Source organism: Gasterosteus aculeatus, chromosome 9, assembly GCF_964276395.1.
Source record: "Gasterosteus aculeatus chromosome 9, fGasAcu3.hap1.1, whole genome shotgun sequence".
In the NCBI taxonomy this organism is placed as follows: Eukaryota; Metazoa; Chordata; class Actinopteri; order Perciformes; family Gasterosteidae; genus Gasterosteus; species Gasterosteus aculeatus.
In genome coordinates, this window is record NC_135696.1 from 12,156,816 (window position 1) to 12,183,487 (window position 26,672).

Here is a 26,672-nt window from a genome sequence, read left to right on the forward strand (position 1 = left end):
CCTAACCAATGGGAGAAGCAGTACTACTATCACTCAAAGCTTACCCGCATCCCCTTGTTTGGCAACTTGTTTGGCAAGGCTTTCAAAGTCTGGCACTACAAAGTTCGAGCCAAGAGATATGAAATGGCCAGGAGGTTCATCAAAACTTCTTGTTTATTGTGGAACAGGTATGTGAGAGTGCGTATAAATAGAGGTTTGGATCTTCTCTTAATGTGTATTAATGATGTTAAATATGGAATATTATACTCCGTAAATATGTCCAATGAGCCAAACATCTTTTACAGATTTACAACAATGTTTTAATTAACTAACATTTGTCTATGTCATACAGTCTCAACGTTGTGCACTGCTGCACATCAGCAAAATGTGTCATCAAATCGGTGACACAAGCTTGTGTCCCATAGAGAAAAAACACACTTACACACTTAAGGAGTTCCAGGACATCCAGTCAAAACAACTAGAGAAGGTAGTAACGATACATAGATTGTTAAGTGGGCCTCCTCAGCTGCTCATTGCCCTTATTCTTTCATTATTATCAGGTGTTGAGTGACTTGAGCAAGTTTCAAGACCTGGTGAAGGAGGTGACGGTTTCTGCATGCCAAAACTACGCCATCAGATTTGTGTACTTAGGTACACTGAGCATTTTTAAACGCTGGCGTGTAAATGGCTAGACCATAATGTTGCACGGTTTATAGTAGGCTTTCTGTGTCACAGAGATCCTCACAGCAATGGAAGCTCGTGCGAGAATCACATTGCAATACCAACGCCAATTCCAATAAGTTGCTCGCTTTTTCCTCTTTCATTTTATTTTCTATCTCTATTTGTCTACCAGAAATACCTGCTCTGGAACTATAACTATTCTATTAGACTGTTCTCCTTTGTGACACATCGAAACGTTTGCTGTGAAAAATGCCCGTGACACACACTATCTAATTCCAGTCCAAACCCTCTCTGCCCCTCACCTTCCCAGCTTCATCCGTCTGGTTGACTATTTGGTTATTAACAGCGTACAAACCTTAGTCGCGAGTTCAGTGGCCAAACTACTGGCTGTGTTCTAAGAGCGCGTAAGTCAAACGCCCAGCAATGCCGTTATTCAGAGCTGGAGCCGAAGCTCTGAGGGTGACCCTTCTGATGAACACATGAGCCAAAAGGTAGGGGATTGTTTCAGTATTCTTATTGGATTATTTACAGTAAAACCGTATATAATAATATATATAATATATAGTATATAATAATATATATCAAGTGGGTTTTTCCAAGTACATCCATACCAGTGTTCAGTTTGGGTCGGTGTGTGTTTGTGTGTTTTAGTCGGAAACTCACTGCAGCCAGCCTGTGTTCATCTCTGAGCTGATGCTGGACCCAAATGCCTTGACCTACAAACCCTCTGGGGAGGACTTTCACGTTAGTTTTCCAATTTGTTAAAAACCCATTATGCTTTACTCTACTCATTACCCATTTAATACCTTACAGTGTCTCTTTGAAATCTCACATGAAAACTGTTGCTGAGATCCTCGGGTCGTTTGACACAGCGGTGATGTCCGTTAATATGCTCACAGAAGATCGTGATTTAATGTCATTGATATCACCTAAAGACAATAAGGTAGTAAAAAGTCAAACCTCCACCGGATAGCCCAGACGTGTATATTGAGTGTTGTTCTGAATGTTAATGTGCTACATATTTTAAAAATATAAAGGTATTAAGGTATTTTTTTACTCTGTAATTGATCTTTGATGTAGTCTATGTATGAGTTTCTATATCTGTTTAAATTTAGAAATTAAAATTTTAAAAAAGAAAAGAAGCTGGCCCTTGTTTGGAATGGATCTTGAAGAAGGATGGCCGACTTCAGGGAATCATCCAGAAAATCAAGGTTAGCTTCTACTTTGCATTTTTTAAGTTGATATCTCTTATCCACGGTACTGTGTATGTGTGGGCCTGACTTGTTTCTCCCTACAGGATTCATTCCAGTTTTCCTTTGACGCAGCAAAAGTGTACTCAGACACATTTGAGCGTTTTCATATGTTCTATAAAGAGTACGAGAGTCTGAATCTGGATGATATCCGGCAAAGAGATCACGGTGATGCAATTACATCCACATAAACATTGTTGTTACAGATCCCACATCTGGCATCAACAGCTGGATTAAGATTTATAAAACACTGTGTAGGACCCACATTAAATGTCGCGGGCCTGTACCTTTTGTAAAGTTGCACAGGGCGAGTGTCTGTATGCGCATGCATGATACAAACTAAATGTGTAACTGGTGGAAAGAATGGCTCCATATAGCGCTACAAGTTATCAAAACCTACCTTTTTTATATATATATTTGTGGTTAAGGGATATCATAGGTTTGAGGATACCATTTAACATGAAAATCAAATTCAAGGTCTCAAAAAATATTTGTAGTCATTATGCACCAGAAGAATACACAACAAAAGGTGTGCACCTTTTTCCAAAGTGTAAAGGCAAGATTAGAAACATGTATAGAATTCATAATCCGTACTTTCAGAAGATGAAACCCTACTATACCAGTCCATTGCAGCTTCTCTCTTCTCATTCAGGGAGCAGCGCTAGCATCATTTAGTTTTCCATGTTTCTTTCTGTTTGCCAAAAAGAAACTGTTCTAGTTAGAGCATCAATTGTTGAAACCTTATGTTAATTTCTTTACTTCACAGGTATACCCTTTTTTGAAAAAGCACTGAAGTTACAGCACAGTGTGCATAAGGATGCCACAGCCTTCCAACAGCAAAGACACCTCGGCTTGCTGCCTGTGGACAAAACACAGCTCAAAACGAAGCTTGTGTATTCCCAACTGCAGGCGAGGACTAGTAATGTGCAAACAGACACACATAATATCAGTTTGTGGTTAAAGAGTTACAAAGCGTTTTGACCATGGATTGATACAATCTCACTGAAGTGAAAACATAAGAAAGGTCCAGGGTCTCAGTGAGGGAAAATCTCAGAAGAAAATCCTTTCTTCTAGCGCAATTGCAGAAACATTGATGGAGCATGTAGGAGTCATTGTTTTTAACGTCTGTTCCAGATCATCAACGAGATGCTTACCCTGCAGGCCAGGAGGAAGCTAGATGCTCTCTTTGCTGAGGTTTGTGATGCCTGGTGCAAACTTGAGTCCGGTGCCTCCACTATAGCTGACAGCCGACTCTCTCACATTTATGGAGGAGATTCAGAAGAGGGTAAGCCACACATTTAACAGTAAAAGCAGTTGCTCTAGCAATCACAAGTGTTTGTAACAAAACCAACAAAGTTAATCTCTCAGTATCCTCTCTCCTCTTCCATTCCCTGTTCTCATCTCTTCTCCTATTCGACTGTTTTACTACACTCTCCCTCCACCACGGCTACATTGACTCCCTGCACAGCAGTATCATTGAGGCAGAATTTGAGAGGGACTCTAGCATGGAGAAGCTCGGAAGCTCCCTGCAGAAAGAAGTTAATGAGCTTAACCACAAGGTCCAGACAATCAAGCTTAAATCACAAGTACGTGGATACGTTTTATTAATCGTTCCATGGGCAATGGTTTGGTTTACTCAAGGTGTATCAATATGTCTTCGACCTATTTTTACTTGTTTGCCATCTGGTTTCTTGTGCACAGGACCTCCTTGACGTCAATGCAGATTCCTCCAAAGTGCGTCTGCTGCTCGGGGGGATCAAAGTCTCCATAGACGAACTGCAGGCCCAGGTCCACGCCTACACCTCCTACCAGAAGCAACCAGGTCAACTTATTCCCACCTCCCTCTTTAACTTCTGATCAATAAAGATGGAGGTCACCAACTTTGATGCCCTGGAGGAGGAAATTGGCAAGTTTCGACTGAAACAGCAGCTGTGGGGCTGTCTAGAGAAATGGGACTCTTTATCAGATGGATGGACACAGGTGAGTCGTACTCAACACGCTGTATCTAAAGGCCTCCCTCTCAACAATGTAGTGCCAATTCTTAAGGAGAAGGTGGAAGTCATAAAACGGTGGGTGGGTGGGTTTTGTCGTAAAGGGTTTGTATTGTGTATAGTGTGTGGCGTGAATAAAAAAAAATCACGTTATCACAACGAAATCTTTATAACAAATATGTTAAAATATTAACTTATAATAATTTAAGTTGTTGTTCACTACAGCTTGATGATGCCATCTAAATAATATATTCATGTTTATCCTTCAGCTACCTCTGATCACTGATCTACTTAACCCAATAATGAAGCCAGAACACTGGAAGACAGGAGTCTGTCATGGGGATCTCCCTGAATAAGAAGGAGCTTACCGTGGCTGCTCCTCCGGAGGAGCTCAACATCTTCTCCTATGGCATGAAGATACAGGAGGTAACACATGCTTAAAGCCTACACAATGGCCCTCTTCTTGCTGTAGTTGTGGCACTACTGTTACTGATGACTGTTATTAAGTTATTACAAGAAACTTTTCCTTTCCGGAATGTCCTTGTTCACTTTGGCGGCCCATGTGGACAAAACAGTGGCGTTTCTGAGACGCCCTTTAGAAAACATTTCATTTTACTGCAGCAGGGTCTGACAGTCTGTCCAGCGCAGTGCTGGAACTGGTTCTCCCCTGTGGAGGCACCGGGTCTCCTGCGTGCGTGTTGATGGCGGCTGGCTTCCACCGCGGGCTGACTGTGTAGTTTCTTTAAGTTGGAAAAAGAACAAATGATCTACCCTATGCCTCACGAAGTAGTGTTTTTTTAGTATTTTGACCTCAAAGGGAGATTAACGATAGAAGTACACAAGCTGCTTATTCTTATTATCTTGTTTGTGTATCTTGTCCGGTCTGAATAAACAGGATTAACACCCCTTGACTTGTAGGTGTCAGCACAGGCTTCGGGAGAGGCATCAGTGGAGCGCATTGTTGCAAAGGTGCATGGAACTACACGATTGTGCAAATGCAATAGTGGTGTACACTCTACCTTCCTGTCTGTTGAATATTATTTGTTTTCAATTATGAGATTTTGATGCCCACACAGCCAATTTGATGACTCAAAAATTACAACTAACAGAGCTTACAGAGAATTTAGCTATTTTTACATTTGCAAAGATTCTTTCCATAAAGCGTAATTCATATTTCTTGTGAACATTAGGAAAATTGGTGTGTCGTTGTAACTTTTAAGGTTTACAGGGCTGATTGTTGCTACATGGGGCAATTTGGAATAAAAGAATATGAGATAAAGTGGCATATATCTCTGTATAATAATAGCCAATTAAAGTCAATCACCAGGTTTTCTTTTTCTAGTAATCCTTGCTTCCACCGTGCAGATTTTTAAAACTTTAACGTAAACCATTACCCTTTGCCCCTTCAATGAGACATGTAGGTGGAGGAGGTTTGGAGGAATACAGATTTCACTGTGCTGTCTCACGGGGATTCTAAAGAGAGCTTCATCTTGGGAGGCACAGAGGATATCCAGGTGGTAGCATGCAGCACACACAGAGGCTTTAAAGCACACACTAGTTTCAGTACTAATGTGTGTGCTATTATTGTTGTTTTACTCTAAAGGTCCTCTTAGATGACAGCATCATCAATGTAGGCACTTTGTCATCTTCTCGCTACGTGGCTCCCGTCAAGTATAGGGTGGACAAATTGCTGAGACAGCTGACCCTCTTCAACCAAACCCTGGTAAAGGTTTTCAAAAGAGCAGGGATCTTGAATTTGGCCCCAAGTGACTCATTCTTAGATTGTAGTGGCTTTTCTCCAAAAAAATTCTCTCGCAGATCTGGACTTTGGTGTCAAATGTTAAACAGTAGTGCTCCCTAGTGGCTTCAGATGAGAATACAAAGTACTTGCGAAATATATTTTGCTTTCAAAATATATGAGTGCTATTCATGTGGGATATATACCTGTAAATAAACTGTAATCCGAGGTATCATAATTGGCTTTTACCGCTTACATTTTCTTTCTGTCTGACCAGGATGAGTGGCTTACATGTCAAAGGAACTGGCTGTATCTAGGGAGTATTTTTGTGGCCCCAGACATCAAAAGGCAGCTGCTAGCTGAGTCCAAGATGTTTCAAAAGGTGGGCAAGTCATGGAAGGAGGTAATGGCAAAGGCCAATACGAGGCCCTTGAAGCAGCCACACAGCCTGGTAGGTAGCCTTAAAACATTGTAGGAAAAATAAGACATGGTAGGACAGTCAGATTCACAAAACTGTTTACATGATGCAGATCTGTTGGAGACTTTTCAAAACAACAACACTCTTCTGGATGAGATACAGAAGTGTCTGGCAGACTACCTGGAGTCCAAGAGAGTCATTTTTCCCAGGTATAAATACATGCTCTAAATGCTATAAATACAGCTTTTACATCATACTACATCTTCTTCTTAATCACCCCCCCCCCCCCCCCCCCCCCAATGCACAAACACAATTTAAAATGCATCTAACGGGTGGTCTCTCTTGACAGGTTGATAGTTGTTACTCCACACCTCTCTCCCAAGTGAACACTGGGTGATAAAAAATATAATCTTGAACCTGGCGTGTTGTGTTAAATGCTCTGATTGATAACTCCTCTATCCTCACAGGTTCTACTTCTTATCTAATGACGAGCTGCTGAAGCTCTTGGCTCAGACAAGAAACCCCCAGGCAGTGCAGCCCCACCTTCTGAAGTGTTTTGATGCCATTACCCGGCTAGAGTTTGCTTTGCAACCCAAATCTTCTGGGACCAAAAAAGGAACTATGCTGGCTTTTGGAGAACAGGAAACAGTCTACAGGCAAGACATCCTGAACATGGTTTCCCCCTGATGGAGAGAAGGTGAGGTTTGAGCAACGTCAACACCTTTTGGTCGTCATGCTCTTTTATATAAGTTGTTATTATCTTCTTTCCGTCCTTGCTGAGAGCATAAGTGAATTGCACTCATATGCTACCTTCCTTGGTGTATAAACTATGACAATAGTTAACACTGTCAACCATCTTATTTGACACCACCATTGTCCTACCTGGCAGCCCTATGCCAGTGCAATAATAAAGCAAGTCATCAAATGATGCCAAAACGCTTGTAAGCACTAATTCTGAAATGAATCATTCATAGTATTTGTTAAGAATTGGTTGGTTTGAGGTATTTGTCGTGCACTCAACTCATCCCAAAAGATTTCATATTAGTCAAATAGATTACTCAAACTAGATTATCCAATCGTAAATAATAACAAGGCAATTGTTGTGATCTAATTGTGTTTGATGCCTCAAAGTCTGTAGGAAGCATGATGAATAATAATTTAAGTAGCAGTAGCAGATTTCCTTGCACTGATTGCAGTTGCGAGCTACATTACACGTCCTGATTGTCTCATTGCAGCTGTTATTCCTGTTGTGCTTTTCAGTCACCTCGTAGTCCGTTTTATGTTTCTCTGTGGTCTTTTAGATTCTGTTGTTGGTTGGTATGTGGCTTTCTGAGTGACACTTTTTTGGGAAACACACTTATGGCGCCAGTGCCTATTATGCACGTTTAGCTTGTGAGTCGTGATCACTAATGGGTGATTTGTTGCTATTGCAGTCCAATGATCAAATGAAAGGAGTGTACATTGGACACAGGACTCCCAGTTAGCCCTTAACAACAGATGAAAACTGATGTTGTTCTTCTGTTTGTCTTTTTAGGTGGCTTTGACTAAAGGTCTTAAGGCACAAGGCAATGCAGAGGATTGGCTTTGCAAGGTGGAGGAGGCTATGTTCAACTCGTTGCGCTCCCTCAGTAAGGCTGCCATCGCTGACTACCAGGTGAAGTCTAGAGAGGAATGGGTGGTGGCCGGACATCCATCGCAGGTACACAACCACAGACACACATCCACACACACTCAACAGTAATGAAACATTACTTTTTATATATTTTAAATAAATGACAGATACCTGAGATATTCTGTCTTGAGTATAATTATCCATGGGGTTTGTATCTCAAACATACATATCAGGTTTACAGATATTTTGTTTTCCTAGACCATGGAACTCATTGTGATTTTTCCTAGAGCTTCATCTAGGAAACCAAGATATTAAAGTTACATTGTGTAGAACTAGCTAGCATCTCACATTGGAGTAACAGATTGCTTTCAACTGAATGTCCCTCCTCTTATTCCTTATTCATTACTCCTCTCTCACCGGATGGTCTTGTGTGCCGAGTGCAAAACCTCGGTAACACCTTTTACATTGGTTTGTCTGTTTGTGACTACTGACACAAAGAGGTCCCGCTCCAACACGCTAGTCCTTTCTATCATTTCAGATGGACGCTTGCTCCATTTTAATGCGCCCACTAGGTGGTGCTGACCATCTCCCAGTTGATGTGGTGCAAAGACATGGATGCTGGCCTGGATGGAGACCACGACCACTTTGCTGCCTTGCAGGAATTTAAACTGACTAACTTTGATGTAAACTACACCAACTAACTTTACTACTTGCCTTCTCCACAAACAAATCGATTTTCTTTGCCCTTTTGCTTTTATTTTTGTAATTTAAGATTATTAATAATACCTGTGTATTGCAGAGGCTGAATGCCTTGGCGGCAATGGTTCGAGGACAGCTGCCTACTTTGCACCGTAATATCATCACTGCCCTCATCACCATCGATGTCCATGCCAGAGATATTGTCACAGATCTAGTCCGCCAGAAGGTACAAGAGTACAAACACACACAGAAACCATCAATGAGTTTGTATACTTTTCTGTCCTTGACTTTGTACGATAGGTCCACAAATATTAAAGGAGGATTTTTCAGGTGATGAGACAATGTTATGTTATAACTCACTACCTTAAAGTAACTTGATTCCTCTATTTTAGGTGGATAACGGGGATAACTTTGAATGGCAGAGGCAGTTGCGCTACTATTGGGACCTGGACCAGGACAACTGTGTTGCCAAAATGGCTCTGTCCACTTACATTTACGGCTATGAATATCTGGGAGCCTGTCCTCGACTGGTTATAACACCGCTCACGGTAACACATGAATACATATTGGTACTCAGGCACACCTGCCTTGTCCTGTGCCAACATTCATTTTTATAGCTGTGTACCACAAACTGTTTGCATTATGTTGAATGCAAACTGCAGTGAAGACAAACTGGGAACACATTTCCTGTCCTCAATTACAAAAACCTTCACCAGCCGCAAGGCTACATGATCGTTTTACCTCATTCAGATTATTTGTGAACCTGCAAAAACACAAACATCCAAGACAACAAGCTACACAACCACTAGATGGAGCTGGTGTGGCCTATAGAATGTGTGTCCAATTGTAGATAGACAGCAGTGAGTAATTAAAATGGCAAACACAAATGCTGCATATTGTGTTTGTCACTGTTACTCGATTTGCCTTTTATTGCTCACTCTGCTCAGGACCGTTGCTATTTGTGTCTGATGGGGGCTCTCCAATTAGACCTTGGAGAAGCACCAGCCGGGCCAGCAGGTACGGGCAAAACAGAGACCACCAAGGACTTGGCTAAGGCCCTGGCCATTCAGTGTGTGGTCTTCAACTGCTCAGATGGACTTGACTACAAGGTCAGCCATGACACACCGCTTCTGTATCTGTAATGCACACACTTTGCATTACTTGTGTTACTATCTCGTTTCATTACTTGTTGAATCACTCTGTTTTTATAATTTGTTCCTTAATTTGTTCCCCTGCACTTCTTCACTTTCATGTGACTCAGCAATGATTCTGCTTTTTCTCACGATAAATATAACATTGGTGAGCTCAGGAATGCTTAAACTCAATCCAACTGTACCTGCTGACTGATACTGTTAGATGGCACTATTACACAAGCAGTGACGTTCCAGCGCCAATTAAAGTGCAGATGCTCATTTGTGTTATAAGTCAATTCCCAGTTTAATAAAAGGTTTTGGTGTGTTTTTGTTACATTAACCATGTAATAAAGTTTACATTTGTTGTTTCATATGCAAATAAAAGGGATGCTATTACTTTCACTCTGATAGAGGATCTTATAATTACATTATTAATTGTTAATGTTTTTTCACAGTTATATATATGTCAGTTTTAATTTATTATGATCACTTTATAAACATAGTGGCGTATGGAGTAGATAGTCGATCCGTTGGTGGTTCTTCTTCTTCTGCTGACACCGCTTATTACACAAAGGGACACAGCTTTGAAACATACAATATGCTATCTGCTCAACACATCATATGCTTATATATGTTTTACTGTATTTACATTTTAATCCACAGCACTGGCTTAATAAAAAGTATAGTATAGTTTTTACTATTTCCACCAGATTGAGGTATTTTCTCCTGTCTGCGATATTTGGATAATATTGTTTCTTGGTTTCCAAATGGAATGCTTTATTTTGGAGGAGTGCAGTGTTGATATCCCAATTACAGTTTTTCTGGATTTCTTAAGCACAATTTTGATGGTTTTAGTTTTTCACTCAATTAGCTCACCCACAAACTCAATTTGCAGAACACCTAAGATTATTTGCAAAATAAAAAACTCTTGTAAAAACTATACACTAATTTATGAAAAACATATTTTGTTACCACATGACACACACACATGTTGCATATGCCTCTCCAGCCACTGTCAGTCGCTGTGGGATGCTATATATCGACCCAAATGAGCTCAAATGGATGCCTTATGTCCAGACATGGATCAAGGGTCTAGGAACCAAGGTTGTACATGTTGTATCTCCGTCATCTCTATAACAGTATTTGAAATGACAGAAGGTTTTTTGTGACTCAAATTATGACTCAAATTATCTCTCCCCTCAAATTTAAACGTTTCTCCCTCTTTCTCTGTGCTAATGTCTAATTGGCTGAGAATAGTCCATTCATTGATGCTGTATTATTTGGTCATATGTCCGGCCTTCTTCTGTCTGCCCTTTCCCGTCATCTCTCTACACGTATCTCCCACCTTTGAGTATTCAAAGCGCTTCATTTAGATACATTTCTTTTTTTTTTGGCAAGCAAAGCACTTTTGTGGTGCTTTGTCTGGGAGATTTGTGATTACACGAACAAATGAACCAACTAACTAAGTGAAGAAGTCTAACTATCTGTGTCCATTCATCTATGCCAAGCTCAGCTATCTGTCCTGGCTTCATTTAGCAGACACTCACGGCAGTGGTGTAATTTTCTCACCTAACTCCTGGCAAAGAAGTGAACAACCATTTATCTCAGTAATTGTATAAATAAACGTAAAGATCACTGCATAACCTTACTCGTGTGTCTGCATAGTTCCCAGGCACAGTGAGCACATACCTGCTGGAGTTGTTTTCGCTGTATGTGGAGAAGGGTCTTCAGTTCGTTGTGAAGTACGGTACCCAGGCGATTCAACAGGTGGACATCAGTAAAGTGACCACTCTCTGCTCCCTGTTGGAGGCACTGCTGTTGGACAAAGGCGGCCCAGACTTTCAAATGGTACATAAAACACAATATTTAACAGTCACTTAGTCTATTTCAGTTCAGCTCAAAATCATTAATCAAGCAGATTTAAATGAACTTCAAATTACAGGAAATACAATGGACATAGTGATCTTTTCCAAATCCACATATGATACCCTTAAAATGAATGAGTTGTTGGCATTGTTCCTGGGTTTTTACTATAGGGCTGTATTGTTGTGCTATACCATAAAGCCACACTGTATAAGAAAGTTATCCAAGAGAATTGTCTTTTTGTCTTGACATTTTTTTTTTCAACTGATCTTTCAGTGTCACTGGTTGGACAAGGAATCATATGTGTCGGTGTTGTTGAAGTATTTTTGCATCCTTTACAGTCAGTGGTGGATCGGGGCCTTCTTAACGGTATTCAGGAAAGGGCAGGATACCTCCCAGTCTACATTAACTTCTCGGCTAAGACCTCATCCGCCCGCACTCAGGAAATTATTGAGTCCAAACAGGAGAAAAAGAGGAAAAACATTATGGGTATTGACTTGCAGTTGCATTGCCATTCAGTGTCTTTTTCCTCTTTCTCTCCTCATCCATTTCATTTTTCCTTCCTTTAGGTGCTCCTGGTAACAAGAAGTTAGTGGTCTTTGTAGATGACCTGAATATGCCTGGATGAATATGGCTCTCAGCCCCCTATTGAACTCTTGCGTCAATTCCAGGACTTTTCAGGCTTCTATGACAGAACCAAGTTCTTCTGGAGGAAGATCCAGGTATGGACAATATAAGAGGAGATACAATCATGAGGTGCCTTTGACAGTAATGAAATCTTTTTGTACTCTCATCTGACTTTGGCTGTATACAATTCAGCATATGGCTTTTGTTGAGTCAAAATCAGAATCGGCTTTGTTGGCCAGGTGTTCTTATGAATACGTGGAATTTGACACCGGTTTCCATTTTGTTCTCCTAATACATATAAGTAAACGAAGAAAATTTAAAACACAGACAACACAATGAAGTGGAACGGATGTAAGTATATGCATTCAACGACTATACAATCTAATTATAAATATACATTTCAAAAGTACAAATGTGAATATTTATTCATACTTGATGAAAATCCGGTGAGAGTTAGCTGTCAAATTTACCAAAGAACCTCTGTGCTCCAGTCACTGAGATCAGCTATTAGAAGGCCGAACTAGCTAATATATCTAAAATCACGTTTTCTATTTCTAAAAATGTAATTAAAGAAAACACATCCTGGAAACAAGACCGTTTTATAGTTGCTAAAGTATTTTTTATTTATTTTTCTCATTAACTATGGGGTGAGATGGCAAAAAAGACTTTTAAATGACCTATTGATTTTCTCGTAAGTAAAAAAAATTGTAGATTTAGCACTTAAATGTTTTCTTTAACAGTCAGCATCAACTGCATTTTCTTTTTAATTGGACTTTTAATGAAGTTTGTCCCTAAGAAACCCATCCATCTTGTGGGCATTTGTGTTAAGGTAGTCAAACCATATTTTTGTTCTGTATGGAAATAACTGCCTGCCTTTAACCTGTGCTATACAACTATTGGCACTCATAAGACTGGATGCACTTTAGACTGCATGGGGTGTATGACAGTTTAATGTAAATACCTGAATGTGTTGGTCTGCATGGCTGATGCTGGAGTTTCACAGATAAAACATTCAGGATATTTTGAGTTACACGCAACTTATTCTTTTGTCATAAATGAGTATATAGTTACTTAATTATCTACTGCTTTCCAGATTCTAAAATGACACTTGTCAGAGAAGACACAATATTCTGTGTTATGTACTATTTAAATTGGATTGGAAGGGAGATTCTTTCGTTCAAATGAATTAAATTTACTTTAAAATAAAGAAAAGGCCAATGAAAATTGATTAGAATTTCATCCAGCTAAATGCTAAATATCTAAAAGAAATGACATATATATATATAATTTCTGTGTGCTATAACAACTTTTTTTTTTGGCCAACATTTTTAACACCTCAACACCTTTCTACTCCAGGAAATGACCATTACCGCAGCGTGTGCTCCTCCAGGAGGGGGGCGCAATCAGGTGACCCCCCGTTTCATCCGCCACTTCGGTATGCGGTGTCTTCCCACACCGTCGGAACACAGACTCAAGCAGATCTACAAAGTGAGGAGACAACTCAACACATCAATCATTTTCTAGAATGTATAATATAACTGGCGCTTGCTCCATCACGCTCTCAAACAAGTTCAACTACCCACTATCAATCTAACTTAATTCTGTCTTTCATGCTTTTTCTTTTCCCACCCAACCATCCTCCATGCCATCCTGAACGGTTTCTTTAGGGAATTTTCCCAAGCGGCGAAGGACTCTTCTGGTCAGATTGTTGATGCAGCAGTGGAGATTTACAGCCGCTTGAGCGTACCATTATGTCTTCAATCTCCGGGACCTCTGCAAATGTGTCCAAGGTGAGACACAATCACATTCAGAGCTATGAACACTCAGTGCGCAGTGTTACGACCCCCGGTCTTGTCTGTGTTCTGTGTGTGTGATAACCCTCCTCAGGTGGAGCTAATTGTCTTCATTACTCATCCGCCCTCCCGTGATCTCCTACAGCTGGTTCCTGTTTTCCCATCCTCCAATCACATCGTCCCATCAGCTGTATTTATGTGTTTCTGGTTGTTCAGTCCAGATCTCTCAGGCAGGGTGTAAGGTTGTGTTTGGGGTGCTCTTGTGAAATTGGTTGTACATGGTGGAGTGTTTTGGAGGAGTGAAAGTATTAATCATTTGTATTTCGTGTGTCCTTCCCAGGGAGAACGGAAAGCACTTGGGAGTGTTAGGAAAGACGCCCTGGGCCTCTGATGACCCTGGGTGAACTTCTCGGAGGTGGTAGCGTTTCATCATGTTCACATGGCACACCCTATTTCTTCGCCTGCGGTCCGGGGTTTGAACCACATAATTTGTGTCACTGAGCTTCTTCTCCACTACATAAGGACCGGAGAACTTAGTGGAGAGAGCAGAACCAGATAAAGGTAAAAGAATCAAAACTTTATCACCTGGCTTAAACAAATGTGTGATTGCGCGCTGGTCATATCTTCTCTTCATCCTTGCCTGGGAAGAGGTCAGGGCCTCCCTAGCTAAAGAACAAGTTAGCTGGAGGCGCTCCTTGAGCTTGTGGACGTAGTCCGGAATACTTCGGACCTTCTGCTCGGGTACGACTAGTTGTTCTTTAAGAACTGTCAAAGGGCCCCTAACCTCATGTCCAAAAATTAATTCAGCAGGACTGAAACCTAGGGACTCCTGTACAGCTTCGCGGGCAGCAAACATAACTAGTGGTACACTGTCATCCCAATCCCTCTCCGATTCGTGACAGTGTTTTCGCAACATGGACTTCATCGTCTGGTGAAATCTTTCCAGTGCCCCTTGGCTTTCTGGATGGTAGGGACTAGACGTCACATGTTTAATGTTTAACGTTCCGAGTGCTTGGGCAAAGGCTTTTGACATGAAGTTGGTGCCTTGATCGGTTTGAACTACTTTTGGCAGACATTACATTACATTACATTACATGTCATTTAGCTGACGCTTTTATCCAAAGCGACGTACAATAAGTGCATTCAACCATAGGGTACAAACTCAGGAGAACAAGAAACAAGAAAGTGCAATTTCCTCAAATAAGCGAATTTACAATTTGCTATAGATGAGTGACGTCACAAGTACAATTTAAGTGCTGCAATTTGTTAGTCTTTAGTCGAGGTAGAGTCTGAAGAGGTGTGTCTTTAGTTTGCGGCGGAAGATGTGAAGGCTCTCTGCGGTCCTGATGTCTTCAGAGAGCGCGTTCCACCATTTCGGCGCAAGGACAGCGAAGAGTCGAGACCTAGTCGAGTGTTTTGCTCTCAGTGAGGGAGGGACGAGTAGTTTTGCAGATGCAGAGCGGAGAGTGCGGGTTGGGATGTAGGGTTTGACCATGTCCTGGATGTAAGCTGGACCCGATCCATTCACAGCATGGTACGTGAGCACCAGTGTTTTGAACTGGATGCGGGCGGCCACCGGTAGCCAGTGAAGAGAGCGGAGGAGTGGAGTAGTGTGGGAGAATTTCGGAAGGTTGAAGACCAGTCGAGCTGCTGCATTCTGAATGAGCTGCAGAGGTCGAATGGCGGTGGCAGGGAGACCTGCCAGGAGGGAGTTGCAGTAGTCCAGGCGGGAGATGACAAGAGCCTGAATCAGTACCTGCGCTGCCTTCTGAGTGAGAAGGGGACGTATTCTCCTGATGTTGTAGAGCGTGTATCTACAGGATCGCGTTGTCGCAGTGATGTTGGGAGTCAGGGAGAGTTGGTTGTCGAGTGTGACGCCGAGGTTCTTAGCAGTCGAAGTGGGCGTTAGCACAGAGTTTCCAAAGTTGACTGTCAGGTCCTGGGTAAGCGAATCTTTTCCGGGAAAGAGAAGTAGTTCAGTCTTGTCGGGGTTGATTTTCAGATGGTGGGCGGACATCCACTGAGAGATGTCAGTTAGACAGGCAGAGATCCGAGCCGCCACCTGGGTGTCCGAGCGAGGGAAGGAGAGAATTAGTTGGGTGTCATCGGCATAGCTGTGGTAAGAGAAGCCATGCGAGCGAATGACAGCGCCAAGAGAGTTGGTGTAAAGCGAAAACAGGAGGGGACCCAGCACGGAACCCTGAGGAACTCCAGTAGTAAGAGGACACGGTTCCGACACAGATCCTCGCCAGGTTACCCGGTAGGTGCGGCCATCGAGGTAGGACGAGAGAAGGGAGAGAGCAGAGCCTGTGACACCAAGTTCTTGAAGGGAGGAAATAAGGATCTGGTGGTTGACCGTGTCAAATGCAGCAGAGAGGTCCAGAAGGATGAGGACAGAGGAGAGAGAGGCGGCTCTAGCAGTGTGGAGTTGCTCAGAGACAGCAAGGAGAGCAGTCTCTGTAGAGTGGCCTGCCTTGAAACCTGACTGGTGGGGGTCAAGGAGGTTGTTACAGTGGAGATAAGAGGAGAGTTGATTAAAGATAGCACGTTCAAGGGTTTTGGACAAGAAGGGAAGAAGAGAGACCGGTCTGTAGTTGTTTTCTTCAGAAGGGTTGAGGGTGGGTTTCTTCAGGAGAGGGTTGACTCTTGCCTCCTTCAGAGAATTGGGAAACCAAACAATGAAAAGAATTTTACCAGAGCCTTTGTGATTATTGGGGTAGTTATCCTTCGTAGTGGGATGGCCTCGGGGAACCTAGTGGAAGCACACATTACGGTTAGTAAAAACTGATTTCCAGTCTTAGTTTTTGGCAATGGCCCGACACAATCGACAATAATTCTCTCAAACGGCTCACCCATTACTGGAATAGGGCAGAGGGGAGCGGGAGGAATCACTTGGTTCGGTTTTCCAACGACTTGACACACATGACAAGTACGACAATAGTTAACATCAGTTTTGAGTCCTGGCCAAAAGAAATGTCTGAGGACTCTATCGTAGGTTTTGGTGATCCCCAGGTGACCTGACCATGGGTGATGGGCCAAGGACAGTACCTGAAAACGATGGGATGTAGGTACCACGACCTGGTAAGTCTCACTCCAATCCATCTCTTCTGAACCTCCCCTAGTCCAGCGACGCATCAACAGGCCATTATCGAGAAAGTAGGCCATTTGCTTTCTCTTAGCTTCTTCTTGGCTAAGAACAGCTGAATAACATTTCACCAGGGTGACATCTGCTCTTTGGGCTGCAATGTAATCGTCCCTGGTGGCTGGCAGTTCAACCCCCTCGCGACTTGTGAGGGTAGACCCAGTATCATCAGCAGGCTGAACCTCGCTCTACCCCTTTAATGGGCAATGCTGGCAATACAGCCACTCTAAAGAACCCATTTACCAGGTGGGACAGAACATTAATTCTATGGAGAGGGACTGGTATGTAGCTCATTCCAACACCTTGAATCACTACACTTGAGCGACATGAGGATATTGACGACCATGGTAAGATGCCCTCGCGAATAATAGACTGGGATGCTCCTGTGTCCCTTAGCATCCGTACTGGCCGCTGTTCTTCAGGGTTCCCAGTAAAGGAGACCAAGCCTTCAGACATAAAGGGTTTGAAACAGTCATCAGGTCCATCCTCTTCAGGTTGTGACATTCCAGCTTCTGGTGGTGACACCCCTTTAATCAGACCCATGCCTTTTGGCTTTTGTGGGCCAGGCGAGACCTGTTGTCTACGCTTCAGAGAAAAACAATCCGAAATGACATGTCCTTTCTTATGACAATAAAAGCACTCCCGATCACTACGAGGTGGAGACGGCGGTCCCTTAAACTTGTCAAATGGTGGACGGCCAATACTCTGCCCCATAGGACGTAGCGGTGCCTCTCTGTTCGAGCGGAAGGAAGACACAAACACATGCTTATGCGTGAGGACAAACTCATCGGCTAGGACTGCCGCTTTTGACACAGACGTCACCTTCTGTTCATTTAAGAATACTACCACCTTTTCTGGTAAAGTGCCCTTGAAGTCTTCTACCAGTATTAATTGTCGAAGGGACTCAAAATTATCCTTTACTTCACTGGCAGCACACCATTTATCAAACAGTACCCCTTTCTCTCTAGCAAACTCCACAAAAGTTTGTTCACTAGTCTTTTTATGGTTCCTGAACTTTTGTCGGTATGCCTCAGGCACGAGCTCATAGGCACGCAAAATTGCCTCCTTGAGCATTTCATACTTCAAACTCTCTTCTAATGAAAGAGATGACACAACCTCCTGGGCTTTACCCACCAGTTTACATTGAAGCAATATCGGCCACATGTCCTTGGGCCAGACCAGGGCAGTGGCTATTCTCTCAAAAGCGTTGAAGTAGGAGTCAACCTCAGACTCCCGAAATGTTGGCACAAGTGCGATGTTCTTGCTGACATCAAAACCTGGTTGGTTATGGCTGGTATGGGAAGATTTTGAGGTGTGTGTCGACTGTGGTCCCGCAGCAATTCTCATGGCCTCTATGTCCAGCTGACGCAGCTTGACTTCTTTTTCAGCCGCTATCTCCAGCCTGCGTACCTGTAATTGAAGATCATAGTCTGCTTTACGCACCATTTCCTTTTCCTGGGCTTCGAGCTGAAGGCGGGCTAGGCGGACCTTCAGCCTGGCATCCCCACTGGATACATGGAGCTCTGGGGAAAAAGGTTCAAAACGGGGCAAGGTTGCAGGAGGTACCTCAGGTTCAAACTTTTCACCCGAAGGAGTAGCCGGTGTACCCTTGCTTCCAACAGGGGAAGCTCCAGCACCCGCACCTGGAAAATCCTCCCCAACAGGAACGGCTAGGACCTTTAACTCTACCAATTGTTCTAATACTTTGTCTTTTATGTCCCGTTTAAGACTATACTTTCGAACGCTTATATCAAAATGGGATGCGATGGACAATAAATCATCTTTTCGGCACAAGTCAACTTTTTCAAAACTTGGATTTACAATAAAATCCTGCAAGTCAAAATTCATGGTTACCGTTGACCAAACTACAAATTAATTCTTCCCCTTTTACCGACTTTTTCTTTTCTTCAAGGGAAAGATCCCGGACGAGCCCCCACTTGTGTTACGGCCCTTTTGTAGACTCCAGGACAGTAAAACAACAATCAAAGAAAGGTGACAGAGTCAGGGTAAAAGGTGTCTTTCTAGTTTTTATTCTTACACAAAAAGGTCCCAACAAGAGGGAGGGAGATGGTGGAAGATGGGACCTACAGGTTGTGCCAAACAAATGAAATGAATATAACAAAACGAGGCCTAGCTCACCACTGGCTCTTCATCCAAAACAAGTCAAACAAAATACCTTACCTGCTTCTCTAAAAAGGACTAAAGGAAAACGTTACACAGGAGGCAACAACCACTACACCTAGTGTGTCTATACAAAGGTATACCTACGTGCAAGAATGTACAGGGTACCCCAACTTACTAAGGTCCTCAACCTCCACCTTACCAAACTCCAGTTTTGCCAGCAGCCAGCTAAAGCTCATGTACAGGAAGACTGGCCACCAGCCCGCAGCACAGAACACACCCACTTCACTTCTCAGGAGTCTTCCTTTATGGACTGCCACCGGAACTGCTGATTGCTTTCCACCTGTGTTTGGAGTTGGCCAATCAGCATAATCACTGGGGGAGAGAAACCAATGAGCAGGAGGGAGAACGACAAGAACACATGCAGACCGTCCCCGTCTGGCATGTAACAACTAGTCACAGTTGTCACAACTACGAACAACTAACAGCCCAGAGCCCAGTTTAAGGGCTGCGCAGTTGTGGGAATCCAAAGTTCTCTTTGACTGCTTTGCAGTTTACCGGTTGCGCCAGCCTGCAATCTGGACATTGACGAAATATTGATTTTATTTCGTAGCAACAGCTATATGGGGGGGACAAAATTAAAGCATGGATATAATTCGAACACAGGCAGAAAAATTGTGTGTTAAGCAAAAAATAGTGATATCTAAAGGTGCATTTTAATATTAGAAATCCTCACGCCTCTCTTTTCCTCAACAGCACAAACTAAGCTTTGCTAAAAGAGAATGGAAAGTATGCAGATGCAGCAAGTATTTTAGTCTCTGTACCTCCACAGCTTGAGGGCACTGCTAGGATTAGTCTCTTCAAGCCACATTAGCAACGTATCTATCTCAGCCTCATGGTCCCAAATTGTCTGCACCACAGTTCCCCAGCAATGCATGCTGTTGGTCAGGGGTAATAAACTGGAACTAAAATTACAAGTTGTTTACAAACCACAATTAAATGAATACATGTAATATAGCTTTTAGTCAAACACCTAATTCAGAGAAATGCTGCATTGGATGGACCTCAGAAATGTACGGTGCGCATCGGCAAACTGCAATACGCGCATGAATAGTCGGGGCATTGGATTGGTGTAACAGTATGTGGATGTGACAGACTCAGGGGTCAGTAGGCACATCAGCAGCTACAACAAAGGGTGTTAAGTTGTGAAGACAAACAGATGTTTGCACAATGACATTCATGCCTGTGAAAATAACCGGCTTCTAAGCGGTCTGGGTTCACTGGTGTGAATGAAATGAACTGAAGAGTTATTCTTACCATTCTTCTTCCCGTTAACCTCTCTAGATGTCCAGGCATATTGCAGTGTAAGCCGAGACAAGTGAGGGAGAAGAACCAGATCTTCCGTCTCTTCTGCCACTAGTGTTGTTGAATGGTGCACATGTTTGAACAGTTGCTCAGTCCTTTAACTCTGTCTTCCTTTGTGCTAATAACCTGTATTCATTCACATTTTTCTCCATCCCATGATGCCTTTAGATGGGTGCAGAGAACAAAGATTAAGTTGTTTATTTACAGAACATTTTGGTCAGTGAAACGGCATTTAAAAATGAAGAAGCATTAATTACTGATTTTAGTTCTTTTAATCGCCAGGTCTGCTTGTTTTGAAGAGAACAAATGCTGAATTCTTTTTGTCGATCTTCTAGGATCTCCCGTATGATTCGCCAGGGGGGAGGCAATGCACGGCTGGTGGGGGTGGGAGGTACAGGTAAGCAGTCCCTCACTCGGTTGGCTCCCACATGTGTGGGTACCGCTGCTTTGAGATCGAACTGAGCCGAGGCTACAACTACGACAGTTTCCATGAAGACCTGAGGAGGCTTTACAAGATGGCAGGTGTGGAGTACAAGGACATGGTGTTCCTGTTTACAGATACTCAGGTAGGCCGGAAGAGATACACTTTGGGATCCCTGTAGATGATTTTTTTGTATTCTTTTGTATTTTTTTATACAAATGTGTTTTATTCTGTTTTTTTTCTATTGTAGATTGTGGTGGAGGAGTTTTTGGAAGACATCAACAATATGCTTAACTCTGGCGAGGTCCCCAACCTCTTCGAGAAAGATGAGCTGGAACAAGTGCTAGCAGCTGTCCGCTCTAAGGCCAAAGAAGCTGGATTCAGTGAGGAAAACAGGGATGAGGTACAACCAATCACAAATGCATATTGTCAAAAACACCCTTCCAGCACAGTACACCTACAACATGTGCAAGTGATGGATTATGTGCCAGACTATCATTTGGTAAGGCACAATAACACAAAGGGTCCTTTTGGAGAGATGTGACATACCAGATATACCCACCCACTGTTTGAGATGTTCAAATAAAATAAAGAGATCCTCAGCAATGCTGTCAGTAGCCACAAGAAGATAATTGAAGAAGATCATAACATTTATAACACAGCACATACACACATTGTTTTGCACAAAGGGACAAAATAGCTTAAGCCCAGGAAAGAGCAGTTAGAGTCAATGCCCCCGAGGAAGCTTTAAAAAAAACCTTTAATGTTACGTGGCGGCTGAGACTAAACTTCATGAAATTATGGAATCTTTGTATGTCTATGCGTTGCCCTCAGGTATTTCAGTATTTCATCTCTTGTATACGGGAGAAGCTGCACATTGTGTTGTGTATGAGTCCTGTGGGTGATGCCTTCAGGTCCCGATGTCGTATGTTTCCTTCACTGGTTAACTGCTGCACCATTGACTGGTTAGTGCAGGTATGTTGCAATAGTCAATTTGGTTAAGATTGTGAAAGTAAATGTAATTATTATACATAGAAAGTCATAAAATAAAAATACAATTAATCTGATGGGTCCAGGCAAGAAAGGCCTATTTTGTTTTTGTCTTGAAAGAGTCTACTGCACATTTCTTCTTCCAATCCATCTATAATTTGCTGCTCGTCCCGGCAGCTATGCCCAAAATGTCATTTCTTCTCCACTATTTTGGTAATGCATTTTTCTTGTTTTGCAACTATCTTTTGTCATCTACCATTCTGTTCACACTGCTCCCATTCATAATTGATGACTTATATATAAATGTATTATATATGTATAAATGTGTATATATATATATATATATATATATACATTTGCATATTTTTTTAATTCTTTTTTTTTTGTCTTTTACTGTTTGTAAATGTATGACTTTTCTACTGCTGTTCTGTTGAAACCTTGTGTAAATAAACAAAGCTTGTTTGTTCCTTAGTGGCCTCGTGAGGCGCTGCTCTCTGTCTCTCAGGTCTTCTTCCAGAATGTGGATTTTGGCAGTGAGGAGCTCTCCGCCATGTGCGTGGATGTACACATCAGCGTCACAGACATGGCTGAGTGCTTCTACTCAGAGCTAAGACGCCGATGCTACACCACGCCTACATCCTATTTGGAGCTCATCAATCTCTATCTGTCCATGCTCAAGAAAAAGAGACAGCAGTTAGTTATTGTAAGCCTAACCAATACAGGACAGAAACAATTATCAGCACAAGAGATTACTTGTTGTGATGAACCTTCTTTGTGTTTAATGTCTTGTTGATGTGGCACTACAATGCATTTTTTGGTAATCATACCTCCATTTAAAATATAGCTGATATGACTTTGGATGGGGGTGTTTATGTATAGGACAGGAATCGGGTGAAGAATGGTCTGACCAAACTGCTGGAGACTAATAAGCTTGTGGACAAAATGAAAGTGGATCTGTCTGCTCTGGAGCCAGTCCTTAAACAAAAATCCATTGATGTTGACGCCCTAATGGAGAAACTGGCCATAGACCAGGATAACGCCGACGAGGTCTGTATGTATGTATCCTTGCGTACGTGTGTTTGTGTCCAACCGATTAAATAAAACTTTGTGTCTTGTTACGTATACGGTGCTAAAAAAGCCCAATAACCGCTTCTCATTGCTGACGTTTTTGTGTATGTCATCATACGTAAAATATCCATCCTGTAGGTGCGTAAAGTAGTGTCAGAGGATGAGGCTTTGGCCAAGGTCAAAGCTGACGACACCCATGCCATAGCCAATGATGCCGAGAGGGATTTGGATGAGGCTCTGACAGCTCTGGAAGGTCAAGGTGTTCACCAGGCCTCCAGACGTGGTCATGACCGTAATGGAGGCCGTCTGCATCCTGCTATCCAGCAAGTTAGTGTTCTTTTCTCTCTCTTCAAAAAAGTTTCTACCTCAAATATTTTATTATATGTCTAAAGTACCCGTCAAAAGTTTGAACCCACATTCTCATTTTATTGAATAAGAAAATGTGTCCAGCAGTAAACCAGCAACTCCCATGTTCAGCTTGGTAAAATGATTTTCGTAGCTCCTAACATTCTTCCACCATGCCTCAGGTTACATCGGAGACCATAAAGTATCGTCTGGAGGAGGCAGAAGCCACTGAGCTGATGATCAACTCTGCAAGGGATCGTTACCGACCCGTGGCAACCCGAGGCTCAGGCTTGTACTTTGTCATTGCCAGTCTTTCTGAGATTGATCCAATGTACCAGTTCTCGCTCAATTACTTCAAACAGGAAACAGAGTACACAGGCGTCATTGTACGAGCCACCGACAAATCACCCAGTGATTTTAAGCTTTAATTTTTAACACAGTTAAAATGACTTCAAGTGTTCATGGAGCATACTTATGTATCTCTTGTTCAATATCTTTCCATCCCATTCTTGATGTCCACTTGTTTCTCCTCCGTCAGCTCTTTACCTCCACCATTGAAACGTCAGAGAAGAGCAGCGTGTTAGAAGATCGTCTCCAGATCCTGCTAGAGCAGATCCTGCTCAACTCCTACATCAACGTGTCCCGTGGCCTCTTTGAGCAGCACAAGCTTATTTACAGCTTCATGTTGTGCATAGAAATCATGAGGCAGCGTGGGGAGATTTCTGATGCCGAGTGGCAGCACTTCCTAAAAGGAAATGTCTGTTTGGAAAAGGTGAGGTGGGAAATCGAGTCAGAGAAATCATGCTGGTAACTGAAGAATCTATCTAGAATCTCACAAACCATTCTTCCAATCTACCTCACACTTGCAGGTATTTTCCTGGGCACCCAAGGTAGTGCTGTGTCTGATTTGATGCAGTTTGGATGAGCTTCACGTTCAATATCAATTCATTTTAAAAAAACAGGCAGACCGGGCTTTCCTGAGATCAGCTGAGACTGTTTAAATTTCAATATCTTTCTTCTTTTTCCTTTTCTATACATTTCCAGTGAGAATCACAAGGGTCTGCAGCAAAGGCACCATTGTTTTGGGCAATAAAGAAGGTCAAAGGCAGACTATGAGTACAGGACTTTTAGTATTTGCTAGACATTTTAGGTTATATTTCCACGATCATCCACCATTTCTTTCTCATGACTGGAGCTGCTGCCCATCAGCCCTCGTCATCCTCTTGTTGGTGGACACCTTTCGTCTCAGCCGACTCCGTGTCTTTTTTTATTGCAGCTTTAACTCATTCATCGTCTATGCTACTCTTGTCAAACCCCTTCCTCTACCTGCCCTGGTTCTGAATCCATCTGTCTTCAGACTTATTAACATATTTTAATTCTTTTTTACTGCCTCTCTATTCAAGGTCCGTCCTCCATTTCCTTTATGGCCTTCATCTTCTCCCGCCATCATTTCTTTTTTCAGGTCTATGCAGATCGCCCAGATGTGTCGTGGCTCAATGACTTTTACTGGCGGACGTGTTGCGAGCTGCAGGACACATTGCCTTGCTTCAAGGGCATCTCCAAGGAAATCACCACCACTCACATCTTCATCGAGCTAGGTAAACCCAACCAAGCTGCTATCCTGGCCCGTCTGGCAAGAATCAGAATATTAAGTGCATGATGTTTCTTCTAAATTTAAAAAGCTGGAACATTTGACCCTTCAACAAAAACAACATTTTTCTGCAATGTTTAAATGTTCAAATTCTTAGATATTTTATCATTCTTCTCCCACATAGTGATGTATAAAGAGGGTGAGTGTAGTATTAAGTGTTGCCTCTCATTTAGGACGTTTCCAAGCATCTGTTAATCCAAAGACCTGGGAGGTCTATGTGTCAGAGTTGGGTCCTCTTGAGGAGTCTAAAGAAGTGAAGCAAGGGAGTGGGATCAGAGGTCACTGGAATAAAAGGTTGGGGCCCTTTCAGAAGCTAATCTTGATCAAGAGTTTCATCGAAGAAAAGGTGAGACAAAACCATCTGTGAGAAGATGTTTTCTAAAACCTTTCATAACTTATTTTTTGGAACCCTCTTCTGATCAACGCCCCCCCAACCCCCACCCCCCTCTTTCCCAGGCGGTGTTTGCAGCAACAGAGTGTGTGATTGTCAGCCTTGGTAAACAGTATTTAGAGAACCCTCCAGTAGACTTGGCAAACCTCTACAATGACACGTCCCCTTCCATACTACTGGTCTTCTCCTCTCAGCACAGGCTCTGATCCTATGGGTGCCTTCCTGCGCTCTGCAAAAGGGGCCTTCACAGAGATCTCCAGCAACTTTTTGAAGACCACGTTCTGGGATGCCAGTGGAGGAAGATCATCTTTGGAATCTGCTTTTTCCATGCAATCATCCAGGTTAACCACCGTTTCACACACCTCACACGTGCTCTATCATTACCGTTCTGTGTGCCCTATATTTACTTTCTTGCATTCTGTTGTATGTATTTGCTTGGGTGTGCATGTGTACATACTCACATATCCTTCTTTGTGTTTTGTTTTGCATGTGTCTTAGGAGCGAAAGAAGTTTGGTCCACTGGGCTGGAACATTCGCTATGAGTTTAATGACAGTGACAGGGAGTGTGCCCTGCTCAACCTCAACCTCTACTGCAAAGACGGCACAATCCCTTGGGACGCCCTCATGTACATCACTGGTAGGGAAGCTTTCACACAGTGATGAGAGTGTGCATTTGTATGCAGGTGTAATCCTCTGAATACTTGTATGGGGTGTGATGCACATACCATATGTGATGCTTGTATGGGTTCTGTGCTGCAGTGCAGTTTGAACAGTTAGCTCCACAATTGCAAAAAAAGTTACAGTTTCTGAAAGAACAACGCTTATAGACACATGCAGTGGCAGTTGTATTATTAGGTGCTTCAGCCCCTGTGGTTACTGTATATCAACTGCACAATTTTGTAAACATTACATTTTCAGAAATCTTCCAGACATTCCAACATAATTTCGAAATTAAAATTAGCTTTTACATTTAAACATCAATTGAATAACTAAGTTTCATAGTCAAATAAATCTTTAAAAATAAAAATTGTAATTGTTTTAATACAGTTGTATTACTGTCATATAACCTGGGCAAACATGTGCACAAATGTAATTTTAATTTAATTTAATTATGTGGATTCAATATTCTCCATCCTGGAGCTGCATAACAGTTGTCTTCAAAGTATTGTAATAAAAGAGGGAAGGATCCCTTTCATTAGAATAACTCATCATGTTGCCAAAGTTCATATGTTTTTCTAATCTGGATTTCAGTTACACCTTCAAATGATTATATGCATTCAGCATTATTGGAGCGTACCGCTTCGCAATTAAAATTACGTCTCTTATTGTTATCGTCACAATATTGTTTTACCAGCTTGATCCTTATTTCTAGAAAGCCAGAGCAACACATTCTT

The 26,672-nt window shown here is 42.4% G+C and overlaps 1 protein-coding gene across 1 annotated transcript in view; it reads left to right on the top strand.

Moving 5' to 3' along the window:
- Positions 1–26,672, top strand: part of dnah6 (dynein, axonemal, heavy chain 6) — a 31,607-nt gene that overhangs the window by 1,047 nt on the left and 3,888 nt on the right. The window contains 52 exon segments of the mRNA XM_078080002.1: positions 79–167; positions 307–466; positions 540–630; positions 940–1,151; positions 1,312–1,403; positions 1,495–1,575; positions 1,796–1,871; positions 1,958–2,078; positions 2,677–2,834; positions 3,045–3,154; positions 3,156–3,244; positions 3,279–3,496; positions 3,612–3,983; positions 4,171–4,226; positions 4,228–4,327; positions 4,820–4,870; positions 5,323–5,415; positions 5,505–5,624; positions 5,917–6,067; positions 6,070–6,090; positions 6,170–6,266; positions 6,525–6,759; positions 7,592–7,756; positions 8,242–8,352; positions 8,469–8,594; positions 8,761–8,916; positions 9,316–9,507; positions 10,498–10,605; positions 11,167–11,349; positions 11,706–11,853; positions 11,934–11,985; positions 11,987–12,086; positions 13,348–13,479; positions 13,636–13,736; positions 13,738–13,781; positions 20,400–20,517; positions 20,748–20,830; positions 20,833–20,978; positions 21,084–21,236; positions 21,668–21,808; positions 22,296–22,526; positions 22,703–22,870; positions 23,030–23,145; positions 23,147–23,282; positions 23,419–23,616; positions 23,775–24,008; positions 24,699–24,834; positions 25,061–25,233; positions 25,344–25,466; positions 25,468–25,543; positions 25,546–25,619; positions 25,777–25,915. Of these exon segments, the coding sequence (XP_077936128.1) occupies positions 79–167; positions 307–466; positions 540–630; positions 940–1,151; positions 1,312–1,403; positions 1,495–1,575; positions 1,796–1,871; positions 1,958–2,078; positions 2,677–2,834; positions 3,045–3,154; positions 3,156–3,244; positions 3,279–3,496; positions 3,612–3,983; positions 4,171–4,226; positions 4,228–4,327; positions 4,820–4,870; positions 5,323–5,415; positions 5,505–5,624; positions 5,917–6,067; positions 6,070–6,090; positions 6,170–6,266; positions 6,525–6,759; positions 7,592–7,756; positions 8,242–8,352; positions 8,469–8,594; positions 8,761–8,916; positions 9,316–9,507; positions 10,498–10,605; positions 11,167–11,349; positions 11,706–11,853; positions 11,934–11,985; positions 11,987–12,086; positions 13,348–13,479; positions 13,636–13,736; positions 13,738–13,781; positions 20,400–20,517; positions 20,748–20,830; positions 20,833–20,978; positions 21,084–21,236; positions 21,668–21,808; positions 22,296–22,526; positions 22,703–22,870; positions 23,030–23,145; positions 23,147–23,282; positions 23,419–23,616; positions 23,775–24,008; positions 24,699–24,834; positions 25,061–25,233; positions 25,344–25,466; positions 25,468–25,543; positions 25,546–25,619; positions 25,777–25,915 (6,856 nt within the window).